General features: G+C 35.3%; 1 protein-coding gene across 1 annotated transcript in view; it reads left to right on the plus strand.

Moving 5' to 3' along the window:
- Window positions 1–20,714, plus strand: part of ush2a (Usher syndrome 2A (autosomal recessive, mild)) — a 427,426-nt gene that overhangs the window by 169,113 nt on the left and 237,599 nt on the right. The window contains exons 33-35 of the mRNA XM_088624763.1: window positions 9,398–9,557; window positions 18,474–18,636; window positions 19,008–19,155. Coding sequence (XP_088480889.1) covers window positions 9,398–9,557; window positions 18,474–18,636; window positions 19,008–19,155 — 471 coding nt within the window. The remainder of the gene's footprint in view (window positions 1–9,397; window positions 9,558–18,473; window positions 18,637–19,007; window positions 19,156–20,714) is intronic.

The raw sequence follows: 20,714 nt of genomic DNA on the forward strand, positions 1-20,714 counted from the left end.
AATCTAAATGGGGAGAAAGCTATGCTGAAAGTTTATTAAGATACTTAGAAGACAAAGATACTGTATCAATTTATGTTGCATTTGTCTGATTATGATTTTTAAAAAAAATGAATTAAACACGCGTTTGCGATTTAAATCAAAACACGGTTTAAATCGATATAAATGTTTATATTGTAACGCATACTGTCCAGCCTCCATTTCTCTATAAAAATTTACTCTATTACAAATTTACAATTTGTTGATAATAGAAATGTTAGGTTCTCTAAAGCTTTGTGATAGTTGACCCACCCAGGCAGCAAAAGATCAGCTGCACTGGTAAGATGCGACACCGAAGATATGATTAATAACCTTTTAAATCTGAAGGGAGATCTGAAGGGATCCCCCCACACACACACACAATAGAAGCAGGAAGCAGAAGCAGGGACCGTTGTCAGAAGGGAAGAAGGTGACTATTCATTGTTATCAAAAATGACTTCGATTCGATCATGTTGTGATATTTTGAAATATAAAAGTCAATTGATTGTCCATAATATTGCTATTCTATTTTTTCGAAGAAATATTTGTTAAAAGAAAAGTCACAGAGCCAGCTGGATTTGAACACACAACCCGTGAGTTGGTAATCAGGCACGTAGACCAGTAGGCTACAAGGGAAGTCACATGAAGAGAGAGGCGAAACAGCCCTACACAGCCCTGTCGCAGTACACGAATATAATCATATCGTTATTAATTTCTTTAGATACGCGATTCCATATTATATTAGCAGAAAAGCTTAAAACTACCACTTTTTCACACGCTATTTCACATGTCAGTTAAATACTTCGATGCTTAAAATGTTTAGGGAGAAATGGAATATTTGTTCTTTAAAGTACCGATTCCTGGAATCTGACTGGCTGACACCCTTCTGAAGTGGTTCCATAATATCTGGTATACGGAAAAGAAAGCGTTGATAAAAAAGCCTGGATTCTCATGTATCTCATACAAGTATCTTTTAATACTGTCTTTGCTGTGCTCTTGAGGATCCTTGTGATATTTTGAGCTCTAGTTTAATGATAAGTGTCGCATTTTAAATAATTTGCGTAGTTAGAAATTATGAAACGCCCTGGTAAAAGCAAGGGAGTTTTTATGTCCATTGAAGTAAAAGAAAATGCCTGACAAAGTAGGGCTTGGACAGATTCCAAGTGCTTGTACAAATGTGCTAAAGAAATTATACTTTGAGTATACAGCTTGTCCAAAGTCATTCATTATTAATACTATTAGTAATATCTTCGGTAAAGGCTTTGATGCATAAATATTTCTGATAAAGGTAGGTTGTGTACTTTTGTTCAACTGAGCAATCTTGCTTTCATAAAATATACCAACATTTTAATGACTGATGATTAACATGCTGTAATACACAGTTCAAATTTAAAAGCTCAAATGCTGTACATGAGAGGTTAAGCTTTATTGGCTCCCCCTGGCGGTTTTACAAGGTGATGCCGGATACTTTCCGGCATGACGTCAAATGACGCGATTTACCCCGTGATACCGCGTGATACCGCGACATGCCCACCGGGGTATACCGCGAAATACCCTACCCATTTTGAATGACTGCATCTGTACCTTGCAATCTTGCTGAAAGATGTATAATAACCTAAAAAATTATAAACAAATATAAAAACAATAATATCAGTCACCACCATAGACATACTGTATACACCTTAAATCATCAGAACAACTAGATATAGCTCCCTGGGTGTCTCCAGAAAAGATTGCTGAAAAGTGACAGTAACAACCCTTCTTTTGTTAAAACAAACTCGAACACATGAAGATTTGAACACGCCTGTCATCTTTCTGCTGTGTCCTGATGTGTTTCATTGTCTCAGTCAAAATGTGGTTTCTCATGGCAAGACTCATCTTCTTAAGCAATGTATTCCAGTCTGAAATATATTTTTTTCATGTTTCAAAACAATTTTCCTTCTGTCTGTTTCTTTCCTAAACGGGGCTCTCAACAATTAAGTCTAATAACCACTTATTTATATGAGAGAGGGGCACAGGCCCCAGCAAAAATCAATTATCAACAAAAAATAGACTCACTCCCTGCACCAAAAACATCTGAACGTGACAATGCCAAAATGATAAAAATCAAGACATTTTTTTATGTAATCATTACTGGCAGTCAATTAAAAGCATGCTTAATAGTTCACTAAAATGATCAAAGACAATAACATACTCTAAGTGTTTAAGAGCTGTGCAAGTGTTCTTAAATTAAAAAAAATACTGACGTGCTTTCTTAAATTACTTTTGTAAGTGTTCATGTGACAAAAAATTTGATTAAACAGTATACTGGTATATAGAAAAGGGAACGTAAAGACCCATCACATTAATATTCATTGTATAGAAAATCATAGTAAGACCAATAAAGTGTAATTCTGAGGTAACTGCTATTAATATCAACAGTCTATTTGTGGTCTATAAAGACATAACAGTGTATTTTGAAGTGGAGAATTTTCTCTTAGCTTTCCAAGTTCACAAGTTTAATTTTTATGAATTTTCAAATCCTTCTTGGAAATAAAAAAACTTAAAAACTGGATTTAATTTTCACAGTACCATTTCACAGTATCCTTTGTTATTTCTTACAATATTTTAAATTACAGAACACATTAAATATTTTTTTTAATAAATATTTCATAAGATGCACTGTGAAGGAGTTAGTTACCTTTTTAAATAGCTTAAGAAATATATATTTTTTTGTTTTAGTAGAGGTTATTTTCTAACCCAATCATTACAATTTCTTTCAAGAAATCTTGATACGGTTCAACTCCCAATAGGTAATATTGGATTATTTTCCCTTACCCATAAAAGTTTTCTTGTTCAGAAAAATTATGTCTTTATAGAACCTAAAAAGTAATAGTTTACATGAATGGTAATGAACAATATAGCCTGGTAATGTATAGGACTGGTCCAGTAATGTATTTTTTTCCTTTCGAAGTTCTGAACAAATCCCAGGGCATTGATGAATTTGATGCTGGCTTGTAACAAGGTGTAGGGGTTTTGTGATTTTACTGAGACAATTATTAATTGTAGCAGTAATCACGAGGTGGATCATTATGGCTTTTAGAAAATCAATCGTCATAACAACTAACAACGCACACACACGGATTCAACACACGGATACATTTATTAAACATAAATTGTGCACCAAACATATACCAGTCTGCCAGGATACAGACGGCAGACCTTACTGTGAGGGTTATCAATATACAAGGTATATAATCTCGAAGAGATGCAAACACAAAGAGATACACAACAGAGAATATATTTCAATATATTGTTCGGCTATACCAACTCGCTAATCAGTGTTATTACCCACTCTTACATTATACTCGGAAGTAAATACATTACTCATGAATTAAATTGATAACAACTTGTGTTGAGGTACAATTAAATTCTCGAGACGCAATGTCGAACATGGGGTTTAGTTATCCACTATTTATGGATTTGGATTTCCCGGCACGACCACCAAACCAGCTGACAGGCTCTGTTGCAACCTCTGTTCCAGCGGTCGTCCAATAGGCGTTGTCCCGGCATCCTCTGGCTACTGGCCAACCAATCGAGGTGCAGCTCGGAGTAGGACGGGCGGAGGAATCTAACTGCGGCGCGCAGTGCAGTCGTTGCTCCCAGGGGTCTACTAGTAGTCCGGCTGACTAGTAGAAAGTCTCTATATACAGAGTGTGACCGCGGGTCCTCGCATGTCACTCTTTTGCACGGGAAGAAAACTGGTTCATTCCCGGTCCAGCGCTGCTTCTGAATACGCTATTCAGGTTGTCGACGAGGGTCCAACTGTAGGCTGGCGTTGATCAAGCGGCGCATTCACGTTGGTCGTTGCAGAATTCTGAGTATGTACTCGTGCTTAGAACAAAGTCCAAGTCCCAGTGCAGACAACAGCGGTTGTCACGTGATTGTCTCTGAGGGTACGCGAAAATGGCCAAGGAGGGCCCGACCTGAGCATGTGCTACCTTTTTGACCTAGACACAGATATGTGATGATTGGTTGAGAGTTTGGCGGGCATTGGAGACCCACATGGTGTTACCACACCCTGCCAGTCCATGATTGGTTGATCAAGGTGAGATATGAGTCACTTACTCCTGACACTTAGGAATGCAGTCCAGATGTCCTTCTGGCACTCCCTAGACAGATAGGCGCCAGGGATGACTATTGTTCATGATAGCCAGGCTTAGCTAAGTGCATCCCCATTTGGGAGTTGTTCCTCATCAAAATAAAACACTTCAAATCAGCCTGCATGAATAGCTTCTCTGTGGGTGCACCACAGAGATGAAGAGAGAGATGGGGCCTCATTTAGGAAAGCACAGCAATGCTTAATTCTGTCTTATTAACAAGCATTGCCGCTACAAAGGAATAAAGTAAATTGTCTTAATTTATGCTTCTGGTCTCCTAAGTAGTCCAGGACATCTAAGTGCCAAAGTTTGGAGATTTTGAAATATGTCATTAGGGCTTTGTGACCATGATTCCTCAAAGTACGTAATTTGTTGTTAGTAGGTGGAGTTGGGTGGGTTTAAAATCACGTTCACCTGGCTTACCACACCTGAACCTTGCCAGGTGTATGTGGCCTTGCAGTGTTATGTCTTCCTCCATTGACTAATTGTAGTTTATCTGGTGGACCTTCTGGTATGACAGCTGGACTTTCAATACTGGCCTCAGAAAGAAACTGCTCATGATATAGCGAATTCATAAACACATCAACCAGTTAACTTTTGAAACTGTGAAAGTCTTGATATTTGTTGTTAAAACTCTTTGAATTGTGCATACAAAAAAGAGATTCAACTAATTTATTAAATGGGAATCGAGTGGCATTTAAGAAACAAATTGAGTTAGAATGTCACAAGAAGCCATAGTTCTTCATTAGAGCACTTCAGGTCATTACAGTGACAAACATGACAATTCAGGACAGGACATGTCAGGTGTAACAACGCTGGCCCATTACAGATGGGTTGGCGTGGCACAACTTTGTAACCTTCGTAAACTAGAACGTGCAGATGTGATAGCCTCTATAAAAGGAATGATATTATAGATACCAACTTGTAATTGCCCAAGAACACTTGGACAATTAAGTGCATACACACTTTAGGAATCCTTTATCCATCATTTGGTTTAACATTATTTTGTTGAACATCTCATACCCCAATAAAATGCTTTTTTGCATTGCATGGACTGTTTTTTGAAGCAGTACTGTACTGTATATATATTTTATTTTCATGTCAAGCTTTACTGCTTCAGTACTGAATTCACTGCCATTATTTTTTCTGTAATGTGTGCTTATCTTTAAAAATGTTTAAAGAATGCCTAGAAACCAAACTTCATTTCTGTTGGTCTGTAATAGAAATCACAATGATTCTACTTCTTTTTTCTAAATCTTTTGGCATTCTTTCTCTTATGTTTCCTGTTAAGGGAAAGAATGGTCTTTTAGGTTTGTTGACCGTTGATGACGAACATCTAAGGATGTGGCTGGTTGCCATCCTGATGGCTTGGGAGGGAAGAGGAGTGGGATCTGGGGATCTCCACTCACTGTGTTATGGCTACATAATCTTGCTGTACACTGTTTGTGGGCAAGTTGTTAAAAATTGTTTAAAAAATGTTTAAAAAGGTACTGAACACATCATGAATACTTTATGTTATGTTTGGGCTTCGTTTTGACGTCGATAGATTGTTGAAGTGTGCAAAATATCATAAAAGAATATCGGAATTTTAAAGTTGAGTGTATATATGAGAAAAATGTTTAAAAAAGATAAAAAAAGAAACAGTCAATTGAGAACAGTGATTGAAACAAAGTAAATCCCACAGTTTGGTTTTGTGATATGAGAAATGAAGTTCCTTCAAGCTGGTTAGAATGATTCAGCACATACACTGTGATAGCGACACAATTCTTCTTGTTATAGTTCCGTATTTTATTATTCTAAGCTGAAGCCTTGTATTCATAATGGTTAGGGGACATTCTAAATATGACAATAATTAGAAAATTATAAGTATATAAATGAGAATAAGCAGACTATATATTGGCAATTTATTAAGGTTAGCACACAAAATTCATTTCAAAGTATGTTTTCTGATTAACCTGGAGTTGCTCTTTACAAAGGTTTGTTCATCTCTGCTCTGAGTCACAGGATCCTTGTCAATAAATTGATTTCTGTCTATAAATACTTTAAGAAAAACTCAAGAAGCTAAGCTAAAATAAATAAAAAGAGGAATTGTATAGGAATTCAACAGATTGTGTTCAGGTACAGTATCTTTAATGATTCTATGTAAGTTTTATAGCTTGTGGTAGTTGCTTTCTTTTCCCTAGAAAAGCCAATGTAATAATTTGTGGCACTGGAATGTCAACTCAGGAACTGAATCTTTCACAGCATTCAGTGTCTAGCATGGTATAAATCTGCTGTGGAGCCTTCTTGTGTATTTATTTTGTATTCATTTTATGATGATAGCCGATGTCAGTGGTAATTACTACACCAGATCTACTTTCATAAAAATGAACAAAACGGCTTCTGTTTGACTTCTTGGGCAGAGATTAATAGCACTGACTGATGGCGATTTTATGGGACAGCAATCTCTATAAAGATTTTTGATAAAATAACGTGTTTTTCTGAAATGAGGCTGACAGTATAAATCTAGAACCATAAAAGTAGGGCATTTGCAGAATGAAAGAGAATCAGATTTTAAATTACACCACAGAATCAACCTCACATAATTCAGGATTTAGAAATATAATGTTGGCTCATTTTGCTAGCATCTTGTTTTGTTTTTTTTGTTTTTTTACACTTATCAGATTATCCTAAAACAACCTGATAACTCTTTACTAAGTTCTGAATGTGTTATTTTTTAAGTGAAAAGTGTGTAAAATTATTTTTCAACATGTAAAAAACATAACAATAGTATATAAATCTGTTAGATGCAATGAAGAAGGGGACTTTTAATTGAGGGTACAAATAATACTGAACAGCTTTACAATTAAAATAGTAGAGAACAATGCATGTTTTAACCTTATCTAAGCCAGGTTTACATTTTAAAAAATCAGGCCAACTCTTATTCCTCATATTATTACTTAAGAATAGTCAGTTAAAATGTGAATCAAAAAACAAATGAAAAATGTGTGGTCAAACAATGACAAGTTTATAGCTCGGGTAGGTAGCTGTATAAACATGTGTAGGCTGCAAAGGAACAAGTAAAAGTTTATTCCATGCTGAAAAGAGAGGAAAAGAAACACAACGATTCGGCTGTGGAGCCTTCTTCGGGCCTTCTTCTTCACACCCAAAGAAGGCTTCAGCATGAAATAAACCTTTACTTGTTCCAATACAGTTATATGTTTAAAGAAAGAAATTGAACATTTTATACCAATGGGTGTGATAAGAAAACAATGTTCCTGTAGGAAAACATGTCCTATTATTTACTATTGATTCTAAAACAAAAAATTGAACTTGACCAAAAATTGAAATCAACACATTTTGGGCTTTTACAATGTCGACTCCTATCAAACACTTATTGACTGCCTTTTTCTGCAACTAAAACTACTTGTTTTAAGCATAGTATAATGCTTTTGTCTATTCAATTTATTATTTATACTGATGGAAAAAAGAAACATATCATTTTCTGGAATTAGAATACTATAGTAATAGCTTATGTACTTTCACAAAAAGTTGTCAATTTGTTTAAAGCCCTCTGACCAGCAATACAGGTTGTGCAGTGAGGCATTGCAACTTGCCAATCACACAAAAGCTCATTAGGTGCACTTTTACCCAACGAGGTCCAAGTTGAACAATGCCTGATCAGGTCACCTTTAAAAAGGCCTTGATTCAAAGCTTAGGTCACTGCAAGAAAAAGGCCACACTTAGCCATTCCATAATGCCTCGAATGTCACCAGAAGAAGGGAGAGGGCCATTGGCAGGCATGCATATGCAACCATTGCCAGACACTATTGAGTAAGCTGCTCCACTGTGTCCCGACTGCAGAGAAGGTTTTTAGCAGACTGGCAGGACAGATGACCATCCAAGATCCTGTCGCCCTCGAGTGAGCACACCAGAGCAGGACTGACACATCAGACTGCTCCATCCGAGAGATCATTTCAGATCTGCCACCAGTACTGCTGCAGAAACTGCCGCCAGACACAATCCTTGCATCAGTGACAGGAAAGTGAGGCTCCATGCTGCTGGCCTTAGAGCAAGGCAACCTGTCAGAGGCCCTCTGCTCAGACCTCCTAGATGTAAAACCCGACTGGCTTGGGCCAGACAGAGGCTGCGATGGACTCGTCAGCAGTGGCATCAGGTCCTCTTCACAGATGAGTCACTCTGTTCCACGCAGGGCCAGAGTGTGGATGAGGAGATGTTACGTTTCTTTTTTCCGCCAGTATATTTTATTCATCTGAACTATGTTTAAATATGCACTACAAATTAGGTTCACAACTTTATTCTGGGGAAATTGGCACCATTATTGTAAACCATTTTTTTTAGAGATGTGGGAAAATGCAATCAGGTTATTTTAAATGATTCTTCCAACATCAAAAACTGATCCTTGACATTGAACTTTTTTGAGGGAGCAGATCATGGACCTTAATTCATTTAATTATTCAGTATGTTTTGAAAATTTGTTGCAACCCCAAGTGTCTAGGGGTGTAACATTTAGGATAATTCCTTTGGAAGCAGGTATACCTCACCCATACTAAACTAGTGTTACTAACACAAAATCAACTAAGTGTGTAATGTGTACCCAACAACCTAAACTAACCTTATATACAAAAGTTCACACAACAACACAAGTGAACCAGGAATACAAATAAGGGAGAACAAGAGTAATCAACAGGAACAGGGTACAAAAGAACACAAAGGTTGAACATGTAACACGTTAGGGCAAGGTAATGGCAAAACACGGATAAACACAAACAAATGAACAAAAACCAACAAAGCCAAAGTTATACGAAAATACACACACACACAAAGCAAAACAAAACAAACCAACGAATCCGAAGCAATAATCAAAAGCGAAGCGAGGCGAAGCGATAACCAAAACCAAATGGGACCGAAGTCAAACGAAAGGCCCTTTCCTTCAGTAAACCTCCATGTTATATGCTGAATAAGATGTGTTCTGATTGGCTGATAGCTAATTGATGATGACATCATACTGAAACAGTGGTGTGATGGTGGGCCAATGGGGGAGGGAGAACAATCAAGGGTCAGCAGTGTGGAACATAAAAAAAACCACACACAGACCACACACTGGGACATAACAACATTGTTTTGAACATTTTTTGTAAATTGTATTATAATGCATTCTTATTTAAAATAATATTTTCATATCAGCATGTATAATGAGTGTTTTGTATTTTATTATGGCAATTGATGTCTTTTTCCCCCAGGACTGGGTGTGTACACTCCTCACACGTTTGTACTGACAGCCTGCACCATCGCTGGCTGCTCCAACAGCTCCCAGGTCACCCTATTCACAGGGCAGTTGCCACCAACCCATGTGGATGAGCCCATTCTCACTGTTCTGGACTCCCGGAGCATACATGTGCGGTGAGTCTTTGCCGAACTCCAGGCAATTTACATACAGAATGTATAAAAATCCACAGGAGTAAAGTCAGTTACTTTGGAAGAAGTTGACAGAAAATGTGATTAATTGTGATTAAAAGACATCAAGCTGATTAGTTGTACAGAATTTGCTAACCTGGCATTAGATTTTTCTTCAAGCTAAAAAGTATATACTCCACCCTCATTAAAGCACTGTCCTTGGGACGTCATGGTCCTTCTGTGTGCTATAACGAGTCATTTTGTATAATGAAGGTGGTTTTGCTCAGCTTCTATAATTTATTTTATCAAAGTCTCATAATGAGGCAGAGGACATACTGTAGGTTTTATGTTGACACCTTTGTTTCAATTCCACAGGTATTCAGATCTTTCCATTGTCATTTCTGTGCAGTTTAATTATAGACATGGTTTAGTCAGGAATACACTGATGGGGAACTGATACTTTTTTTGTGATATGTCACTTAATATCTAGATTATTTTATTATAATACGTGATCGCAATTATTCTAATTACTGCAGCCCACATCAATGTCATAGGTCTAGACAAAAAGTAAGGAACACACAAACCTTGGACAAAATAGCAGCCACATTGAATTGAACAGAATTTTTTTCAACAATTATTTTGAAATATGATTTTAAAAAATATAACAAAATATTTCGGAAACGAATGTATTGTCTAAAATATACATTTATACTGGGTTATTTGAGAGTCTTTTTGAAAATTTAACGCATTGTGAATGTATAAATTTGATTAAAATATGTATACTGTATAGTTTCAATATTTTTTGTGTACCAAGTTAAAGTACAAAAAAGTTAAAACAACATAACACTTTCAAAACAAATGTTTCTGGGACAAATTTATATTGATCGACAATTAAAATGCACCAGGTTTCAATATTTTTGTCCACATAATATCACATCAGCAAGTAGTGTAGTACCTAACTGCACTATAAATTCATTTAAAAAAAAACATTTAATACACAACATGGAAGGAAATATGAAGATATTATTCCATAACATGCTCCTAATAGAATACCAGAGTACCACCATACATAGTTAGCAACAATTGAATATTATATTCTTACAATATATTAATTATAACACAGTTCTTGGATTCAGGCCTTCTGTGACACACTGTTTATGCACAATGTACACATAATTCAAATTTTGAGCTTAATTTAAACACAGCAGTACACAACACAACTGAAAAAATAAAATAATAATCGTCAAACCTAAACAGATTGCTAAGAAAACAGTTTCTTAAAGCAATCTGAAGTATACTGGTGCTCTCTCAAATCTTTTTTGTTTGCTGTATTTGGCTGTATAATAAAAATGACTTTCTCTACTCTCACCATTAATAAAACAATATTAATAAGGTACTGTATTAAAATAAGTATTTTAAAAAAGAGACAAGACCCTTGGGCAAAGAGCCCTCTCATTAGGGATGTGATTAGGGCTAAATTGTATTGGTTATCTAGCATATATTAAATTATATTGTGTTGAGCTATTTTGATGATGTTCACTGTATCAGATTTAGTAAAAGCAAATCCAATCTGCTTGCTGTGTAATAAATGTGTTTCTGTCAACATGTAAAATAACCTATTATGTGATTTGAAGGTGCATCACACATTTTTTTTCTTTTTTAATTTACAAAGTAAATTATTATTGACTGATCCCAACCTACCCACACCAGCTTTCAACCAATTGTGGGCTTGTGCTTGAGACATGCTCTTTATACTCAGCTAGTGACATGTCCCGGGCTTAAACCTGCAACAATTGCAACATAAAGCTCAGCCTATACTTGGGCCTTCGCACTCTGACTTGGGAGGCCCTAAAAGCATCCAACTTTATAGCCCAGAATGGTGCCCTCTTCAGGTCCGTTCAGAGGTCCAATATACTACCATTTATTATTAATGGAAGAAGGACTGCTTTATGTCTTAGCACCATGATCATGAAACACTGCAGCAAAACAGTATTTTAAATGTACATTATATCAGAGCTGTGCTCATTTTAAGAGATCTATAACAGGGCAATCTGATCTGTAGTGTCATGTATGAGTTAAGTCACCAGGGGGCAGCATAAAAACACTTCAGAAATAGGGAGAAAATGCAGTAACTAAATGCAGATGAGGTATTGTAATTAGTAGGATTGGCATCAGTTGTTGGAAGCTGGTTTTCCCTACATAAGGGTTTAGTGGGTAAACAGAAGTTGTCTACCCATGTTTGGGTTATAAACTCAATGTCAGCAAGAAGCAGAGTCAAAACATAAGTGAAATGAACAATTGAAAAATTAACGAATGTCCCAGATGGGATTTTGTATTCAATACCGAGTCTTGTCACGTGGTGAGAATCTTGATTATTAGGTTATTGAGAGCAGGGGATTATTCTTGTAAAGTAATGGCCTCAGCTGTTGCTTCGTCAGCCCGCTGGTAAGGCAATTAAGATGATAGAGTGTGTCTGGCCAAACAGGATCAACCGAGTTGAGTCGACTGCTACTAATTCATAAGGGATGATAAGTTCATGCATGCAAGTGACAGGCTAGTTTCAGGTAAAAAGGTTAGAAGGAACAAAGCTGGTCTGGTTTGCACTAAATCCCAGTTCTAAAATGGGGAGTAATGTGTACAGATCCTCAACACACAGTTAGCAAATAAAGGGGATCGGTCATAACATCACAGCCATTTAGTATCATTTATGAATTACATTAACTTTCCATGCTCAAATAAATATCCCACTTTTTTTGGCATCTTTGTTTCATCACATTCATACAGTCCTCTCTGTCACCAAGAGTCTTTTAAACTAGTATTTGAATTATCTTAAATGAGGAAGAGAATTTCAACCATTTTATTGCCTGACAGTAATGTCACGGAACTCGGAGGCTAGCCGTGGAGAGACTGGCAGGACAGGAAGACCCTATGCGTAACGGCAGGGGTTTTCTCTGGGCTTGAGCTATCGGGTGGAGTCGGGGAAAAGAGACGAGAGCCCTCTGGCAGCGGACAAGGGCCGACATGGTGAGGCTAGTCTCACGACATCCGATCCCAATGCCAAGCGAGGAGGATAGGGAGACCCGGAAATATATAGCCCCAGGCATAGACACACCGGAAGAACAAGTAAAGCACAGAGAAACTAGGAACAGGACAGAGAAGGAGCACCCTCGAGATGTAGAGGGCGTGACAAGTAGGATGTGTATGTTGGCTATTCACAGAATTATTTAAGGCAGTGACACATGAACCTAAATGGGACTTCAATACAATTAACTTCAATATAAATTAATTAAAATGTTTTTTTGCTCTAGAGAATTTGATATATTTAAGTAAACCAAACACATAATTTGGCGTAGCCTGTATACGATACACTGTATATATATACTTTTAGCATTTTTGTTTAATGTCATTCTTGTTTTCAGGTTTCAATAATAAAACAAATAACTTCTATTTTTTTTAATATATAACAATCAGTTTATGAATGAGTCAAACCTTATCACATACACAACAGTAACAAAAAATGCACATTTAGCACCAACAACATAAATGTGCACCTAAGATTGAGGACAACATTACCTTTAGATTACTACAACACATTTCCAGAAAAAGTCTGCCCCAGGCACTTTTGGTGTGGTTGGTCTAATGCATGGCTCCCAAGGGCAGGCACCTCCACTTGTCCTAAGTGATTGCACTGGGTTTGTCTCCAAGAAGCGACCAATGAAAGCTTTCTCTTGCTGAACTATAGCAGTCTTCCAGTCTTGCTATTAGTCATGGGGCTTGGTGGTCTGTTGTCAGCTGAGATAAAGAATGGGTGCTGTTGTTTTAGAGCATCCTGAGGTCTTCAGTGGATGTTTCAATAACTACTTTGGCCAGCAGTGCCATTTGTCTGTGGATTTAACACAATGCACCCCATTACCAAACATTTTCTCTAAAGGATTTTTTTGTGTGTTGGCCATTCATTCACATAAAGCCTAGCAAACTAAAAACCGTTAACTGGTGGTAATAATGGTAGTAGAAAACATATTTTCAATGTAATACTTAGATGAGAGAAAATAGATGCTAATCACTGCTCCCTCTTTATACCAACATGTAAGAAAAGTTTTTTTAGTTTTTAATGTTTAAAATAAATCACATTGTATTTTATAGTTCTACCCCAGGATTTCTTGAATATTCTAATCCTATTTTATATACTATAGTGTACAATACACTAAAATATTACTGTAATTTTGTAATATTTTAATAGTCTTTGCAAACTGACCTTACCATTGTATTTTCTGATATAAAAAAACTGTTTTTCTATTAAAAAAAGAGCTACAGTATGTTTTAACATACTTTAAAGGAAGACATTTTAATGGTTCCTTATTTAACTGGTGTGATCTACTTTGTCAAGAATACGTGACTTTTATGTTTAGATGCAAAAATTGCTCTTGTATTACATGTCAGTGGGATTGTGTTGCCATGCAGTATTGTGATTATTACTTGTCTTTAAGTTATGTTGATGTTCATATTAATTGTTTTGTTATGAGTAGAGATTTCAGGTTAAGTGAGGTGCTGGTAGCAGCAAGTCAAATTAGAAATATATTGGTAGAGAGTGATTCATAAAGAATAATTGGCAGTGTGCATGAGTGGCATTATAATAGGGATAATACAATATGGGAAGACAGTGGATTTAATGGGAATGGAACCTCAACATGTTTATCAGATAATAGGCAATACACTGTATATTCTGCTTATATATTAGTCATTCCATGTAATCTTAACAAAATCCAGGAAAACTCCCACACCTAGATTTTTATTGTTTTATATTTTTTGTAGCGTAAAATATAAGACAAGTATGAAACTAGATAAAAAATGTACAGTAACACCAACTATTAATATTTGCTGAGATACAAATCATATTTTTTGTAAAACTATTGTCTTTACACCTTAGCACAAGAAGTAAACTTCTTATCCTCCCCTTTATGACCAGTTTTCAGAAAATGAAGCACAGCAATGAAAATAAAAATACAGAAATTTTAAAATACAGTAACTTAGAGCTGTTATACGACTGGGAAGAACATATCACAGATGACCTTCTTGAATCCTTTTCAGCATGTCGAATATTCTCCTAGAGACATTTCCATTTTCTGACCTGCACGTAGGTGAAGCTCTCTGGCAGAGAATGGTCTATACAGGAACACAGGTCTCTTAAGTTATACATTCATAGCTATCCTAGTGCTTTAGCAATTTTTATGAAAGCCATTAAAGCATATTTTTCTCTGTTCCTCTCAAAGGAACTGTCCACCATCACTTAAGAACAATTGAATAAGGGCAAAATGCCATATGACAAAAACTAAAATAACATAACCATGTACACACTTCATTTTGCATCTCAGAACAATGACAAAGGTGATGCTATCCACGGTTTCTTAAAAGGTGTCAGCACTTTATTCAATGATCATATGAAATCACTTCAGAAATGCACACTGGGAATATATTTCTGAGCTCTCATCTACAGCATACCAAGTGGGATACTAATATTGTATCATCAACTCTAAGGATTGGCTTTTGCGCTGAATTAAATTGTTGTACTTGTGTTACTATGCCTCCATTCTACTATCATCATACAGCAGCAATCCTTCTAAACATTCTTTATTCAATTATGGTAATTTCTTTCAATATAAATGAGCATGTTAAACCTATATTCTTATACCACTCCTGTGTATTAATGGTAAGGATTGCCTCTGATCTTTAGAAGTCATTTATTTAAAAGACATATATGACCCAATTTGTTTTATCACTGACTTTCATAACATCATTATCTTCCAAGATCTCCTAATGGCACTCTTTTTCCAGAATGCTCATACGTATGTTTTGAAACTCATCTTATTAATTGTTCTGTTCAGTGTTGGGAGAAATGGTTATTGCTTTATTCAGAAGGAAATTTCAATTTAAATATAAAAAATCAAATGATGCAGCTGTGGAAAAATAGAAGTGAATTGCAGTTCAGCATTATGTATGAAATCATTTTTTCCTCTGAGGGTCTAATTGTAGAAACTGTGCCTGTGTGAGCAATTGCCTTGTTAGCAGAATAGTAATAGCAGAAGGTTAAGGATCATACATGTTCAATACTGCTTTGTTATATTCTATTTGGCTTGTGAGAAAGGTTGCAAGATCCCAGACATCAGGAGTTATGCACAAACAGTATCAGCAGAAACCTAGTGCACATTCCCTTCTGCTATATACCGCATGACAGCTACAGGTTTATTGAAATAATACATTGGAAAAATTGCTCACAGAACAAGACCAAAAGAAAAAACAATTTTATAATATAACTTCATATTAGTTTTTAGTCTGTTGTTTTAATTTCACACTACATTTTCACCTTCAGGTGTTCCAATAATCTGTATTGTGATCAGAGCAGAAAATAAAAAAATGCAATACTGGATAAAATCCAGTATTGCTCAGTTTAAAGTGTAGTCAAGTTACACAAAAATATGTAAAAAAAAATTTCAGAGTATTTTTGAACCCACACACCTGCAGACTTAAGAACACACAGCTCACTTAGCTGCAAGTGTGATTGTACAGGCTGAAGCTTAATGAAATAGATTGACAGTAGACTTTAAAAGGCTTTGTTTTCGATGTCAGTAGAAGAGTTAGAGATTGAAAGGTTTTGAGCTTATTAAATGTGTGGTAATTAAAAAAAAATAGAAGCCTTTGTTTGAAGTGGTTTTACTTGAAAATGTGATGTTTTGAGAGGAATTATAAAAAAAAACATTTGCTTTACACATTTTGTTTAATGCAGTTGAAGCATTGAATATGTAATTAAAGATTAAAGCAGTGATTGACCAATTGTAGTGTTCCCAATTTCAAAAGAAATGTAGAGAAATTTCTTTTTAAAAAAGTAGGCTTTCATTTAACGTTCTTAAGATGGTATGCATTTTGATGGTATGCAGTATCCTTAGTTTCTCCAAATGGCTTTAAATATTACTTTTTGTAACATACTCATTTTAGCCTAACGAGAAATTTTTCTAAAACATTTGATTAGAGACACACAATAGTATTTACAAGTACCATAGGTTTGCAAAACAAAAAAAATTTGCTCAGAATTAAGGGATTGTGACTTTGAATTATCACAACTGGTGTAGGCATTATAAATCAACAATAATCTCCGTACTCACTTTCACAGTTGATTGCCACCAGCCCCATTTATTAGTCATAGGTTCCAGTCAAGAGGGCTGAGAGCTGCAACTCATAAACACACATTACAAACTTCCATGTTGGATGGTAATCAATGAAGGTGATCTAAAAGATTGACTATGAATACAAACAATTCTACTCAGTCCTATATCAGTAGCTCCCCAGGGCATGTGTTGAATAATTCATATTTTGTCCATGCAGTAACACCCTTAGACCGCTAGGCTAGAATGAAACTGAAAGTGGTAGGAAACTTACTACTGATTGTTTATACAGTGTCGTGAATACCAAGACAGTTTGGACAACAATTACTAAAATACTGTCCAAGAGTAATTTAATCTTTTTAAATCCCTCAGAAAAGGATGACAAGGCTTGTCTGAGGGATTTAACAAGGCTTAAGGAAGATAATACTAACATGTCATAGATAAACATACAAACATTTCTAAACCCAATTCCATAAAACAAAATATAAACTTTGAAACATTTCCTCACTATTTGCAAAGTTATTTCATCCACAGACATAATTCCAAACTCTGCAATTTCTACTCTGTTAATGTATATCTTATTTGAGAAACATAAGAACATACAAAAAGTTACAAATGAGAGGCCATTTGGCCCATCTCACTTGTTCTCTTGCTAGTAGCTAGGCAATGCAAGGAACTCATCCTGCCATTTCTTAAAAGACATCAGGCTGTCAGCTCAACAACATGGCTCAGCAGCTTGTTCCAATTCCCTTAATTCTCCCGCTGGATTCTTATGCACACATCACTTTAAATAAAATCAGCTATAAACCATTTACGATTCTGATGACATGGTGTGCTGGTCTTGATCGATCAAGGCATATCACTGCGGTACATGCATCCAGGTTCTTTTTAAACAGAGATGTGCAATTGCTTTCAGAAGCAGTAAGGGATTAGACCACTCTTTTTGGACCCATTTGGTTTTTGAATCCACCATCCAATAATAGCATCCCCTGTCCTAATTTTAGTTAAACTGAAGCCATCCCATAAGAATATTACACTAATATTCCTAACATTTTCTGGCACTAAATCTGTGGTGTGTCTGCTCTTCTTAAACCTTGGAATATTGTTCAATATGTGACTGTATTTCAGTTTCTTGCAAAAAACATTATTACATAAAATTATGTAAATTATTTAGATTTTCTGTGTTTGTGTTATAATAAGTAAAAAATATTTGCATACATTATGAAGCAGGTGTATAAGGAACACAGATTAAGTCACAGATAGACTTAAGATACAAATTGTTCTTCAAATCTTACATAATTCAACAAAGTATATACAGTAGTTTCGGCCTATTGTTTTTACTACTACTTAACATCTTGCTATTTAATCTGACAGTAAATGAAATTAAGTCATGTGCATTACAAAGCTAACACAACATCTAATAAAAAGTTATTAATGCAATATTAATACGAGTATGTTGCAGTGTATTATTTTGCTTTATGTTTCTGTTACATGTTTATAGCAATATCTTTGAGTTCAACACATATTTCTAATAAAATATCATAACAAATGGAAGGTCTGATCAAAGTTAAAAAAAAATTGTCTCTGGAAAAACTTTCTTTAAACATTATTAAAAATGAAAACAAATTACCATAAATATATATAATAGCTTATTACAAAATGACTAAACATAGATGTTATCCTTTTTATTCTTCGTTTTATATACAGTACATTACCTTATTTCATATATTTGTTAAAAATCTCAAAATATAACTTTATTTCCTAGATGGCGAGCACCAATAGAAACCAATGGCATTCTGGAGTACTATACATTATACCTCTCTACCACAGAACAGAAATTCTCAGTGGTGTACAACAGCTCAGAACTCTTTGAAGATTACACTGTGCGCCACCTGTTCCCAGGCACCTGGTACTACTTTCAACTTGCTGTACGTATCATTAATATACTTTGTATTGTGTATCTCTAAGTCACCTCTGAAGGGTCTTATGTAGGTTTTGACACAGAAAACTAAACATGGTACACAGAAATAATGTGAGGATAAATAAAAAGTTTCATTGTTTATCTGTTGAAATCTGAATTTCCAAATTATTTTAATACTAACAATAATTAGTGATTTGTTGAACTGTTTGTTCTTCTGCATGTTTGATACGTTATTTTCATCCTGCACCTTATGTGCAGTGCATGCCCATCTTGTGTCTTTCACCGTAATGCTCACAAACACTGTCTCTCCCAGATGGATTAAAGATACTATAAATAAAATATTTTGATACCTCTTTGAACATGTCTGCTCTTTTCAAGGCATGCACTGGCGGAGGATGCAGGCTGAGTAGTCCTAGCATGGCCAGAACAGAGGAGAGCACACCTGAAAATGTCCCAGCCCCCAGTGTGCAGTCCTTCTCCTCTGATTCTTTCAACATTTCCTGGACAGAGCCGAAGCAGCCCAATGGTAAGTGAACTCTTTTAGCCTCCAGTTCAACACATGATTAGTAAAGGTAAATTAATATTCTAAATGGCAGCTTATGCGTGGTACTTAATTTTTAATGATCATTTTAGCACATAAAATCCTTCAGATAGCACCACTTTGTCTGCAGCTAAAAGACTGGGTTCTGAAGGATGTTTTTTTTTAAGTGGATAAAAAGTGCTCCCTTTTGACTGATGCTGTGAACTGCAGCTAGATGTTCCAACTGTCCATTACAACAGTGGGGATTGCTCTATCGGAAGTCTTTCTTTTTTTAATTTGAGCAGACAAGGAAAATGAGAAGATTAAAGTTACATTATTCAGTGGAAAGACCTACGTATTGTGCTGTTTTTTTTCCTCAGATATTTTTCATTGTTATCTGAAACTGCAGTAAATTATTTTAATGAGTAGAATCATGGTGTAAACTATATTTTTTGAACGTAAACATTACAATAACAATGTTACCAACAGTTGTCTCAGACTGGACATAGGTTAACTGTCAAATAACATTTATTTTTTAGAAGAAGATTTATTATATGCAAAGTTTATATAAATACTAATAAACATTTAATATGGCATTTGTTTTCAATGTCATTTTTAGAGGTTGAAACACATTTACAGTAATGGTTCTGGTTTAATTAGACTGGGAATAGCTTTTCATTGATGGTCTGGAGATGCTTATGATGCTTCTTTTCAATTTCACTTTCTGATGAGAGCTTTGTTTTCTGTACGTTCAATGTGCTATAAATGTTTACACAACTCTACAACATAAAAATTGACTTTCCATTACTGGAAAAATCATTCAATTTACTCTGAGAAAACCTAGTTTAAAGTATTAATATTTTTCATGTTGCAGTTCCTAATTAATCATATTACACTGCCAACCCATCAGCAAAATTTACAAGACGTCCAACAAAATCATCAGTTTTAGATTCTAGTTTGGTAGAATTATTTCAGCTTCATTGCTTCTAGGTTAATTTTGTAATTAGTGGGTTTTTCAAAAGGGTAGGCGTATTGTGGAATGCAAGAGGACTCAAAACTTACATACTATATTCTCTAAAGCAATGTATTTGTATTTTGTTTACATTTTGTATAAATGTACAGTAAATATATACCTGCTGATTGAGATATTTAGTTAGTTGTTTAAGCATGTATTACTCAGTTGAGATGTCTAAATTATTTCTTATTGGGAATTTAGTTTTCCAAATGTATCTTTGTGTTGAATAGAATATGAACTACCCAGAATGTCACAAAACTTCCTGACTTTATCTGTCCTCATCTATGTATCAATCTTATGTAACTAGCCTATTTCCATTTTTATCTTTGTTCTGTGAGTGGCAATATAAAGGCTTGTTGGCCTTCTAAACCTGTAATTTATTTCTTTCTCTGTTCTCCTTATACTAAGAGCATGTATCTATACTTATTTTTGTCACATGTAGGATCCGGTTTTGTATTCATGCATTAGCACATGGAAGTATACATTTCAAAATTGTATGTAGCAAATAATAAATAAGTTTTGGAAAGAAACTTGAAACCAAGACAATATT

This window comes from Lepisosteus platostomus, chromosome 3 (genome assembly GCF_059453375.1).
Source record: "Lepisosteus platostomus isolate fLepPlt1 chromosome 3, fLepPlt1.hap1, whole genome shotgun sequence".
Taxonomy (NCBI): Eukaryota; Metazoa; Chordata; class Actinopteri; order Semionotiformes; family Lepisosteidae; genus Lepisosteus; species Lepisosteus platostomus.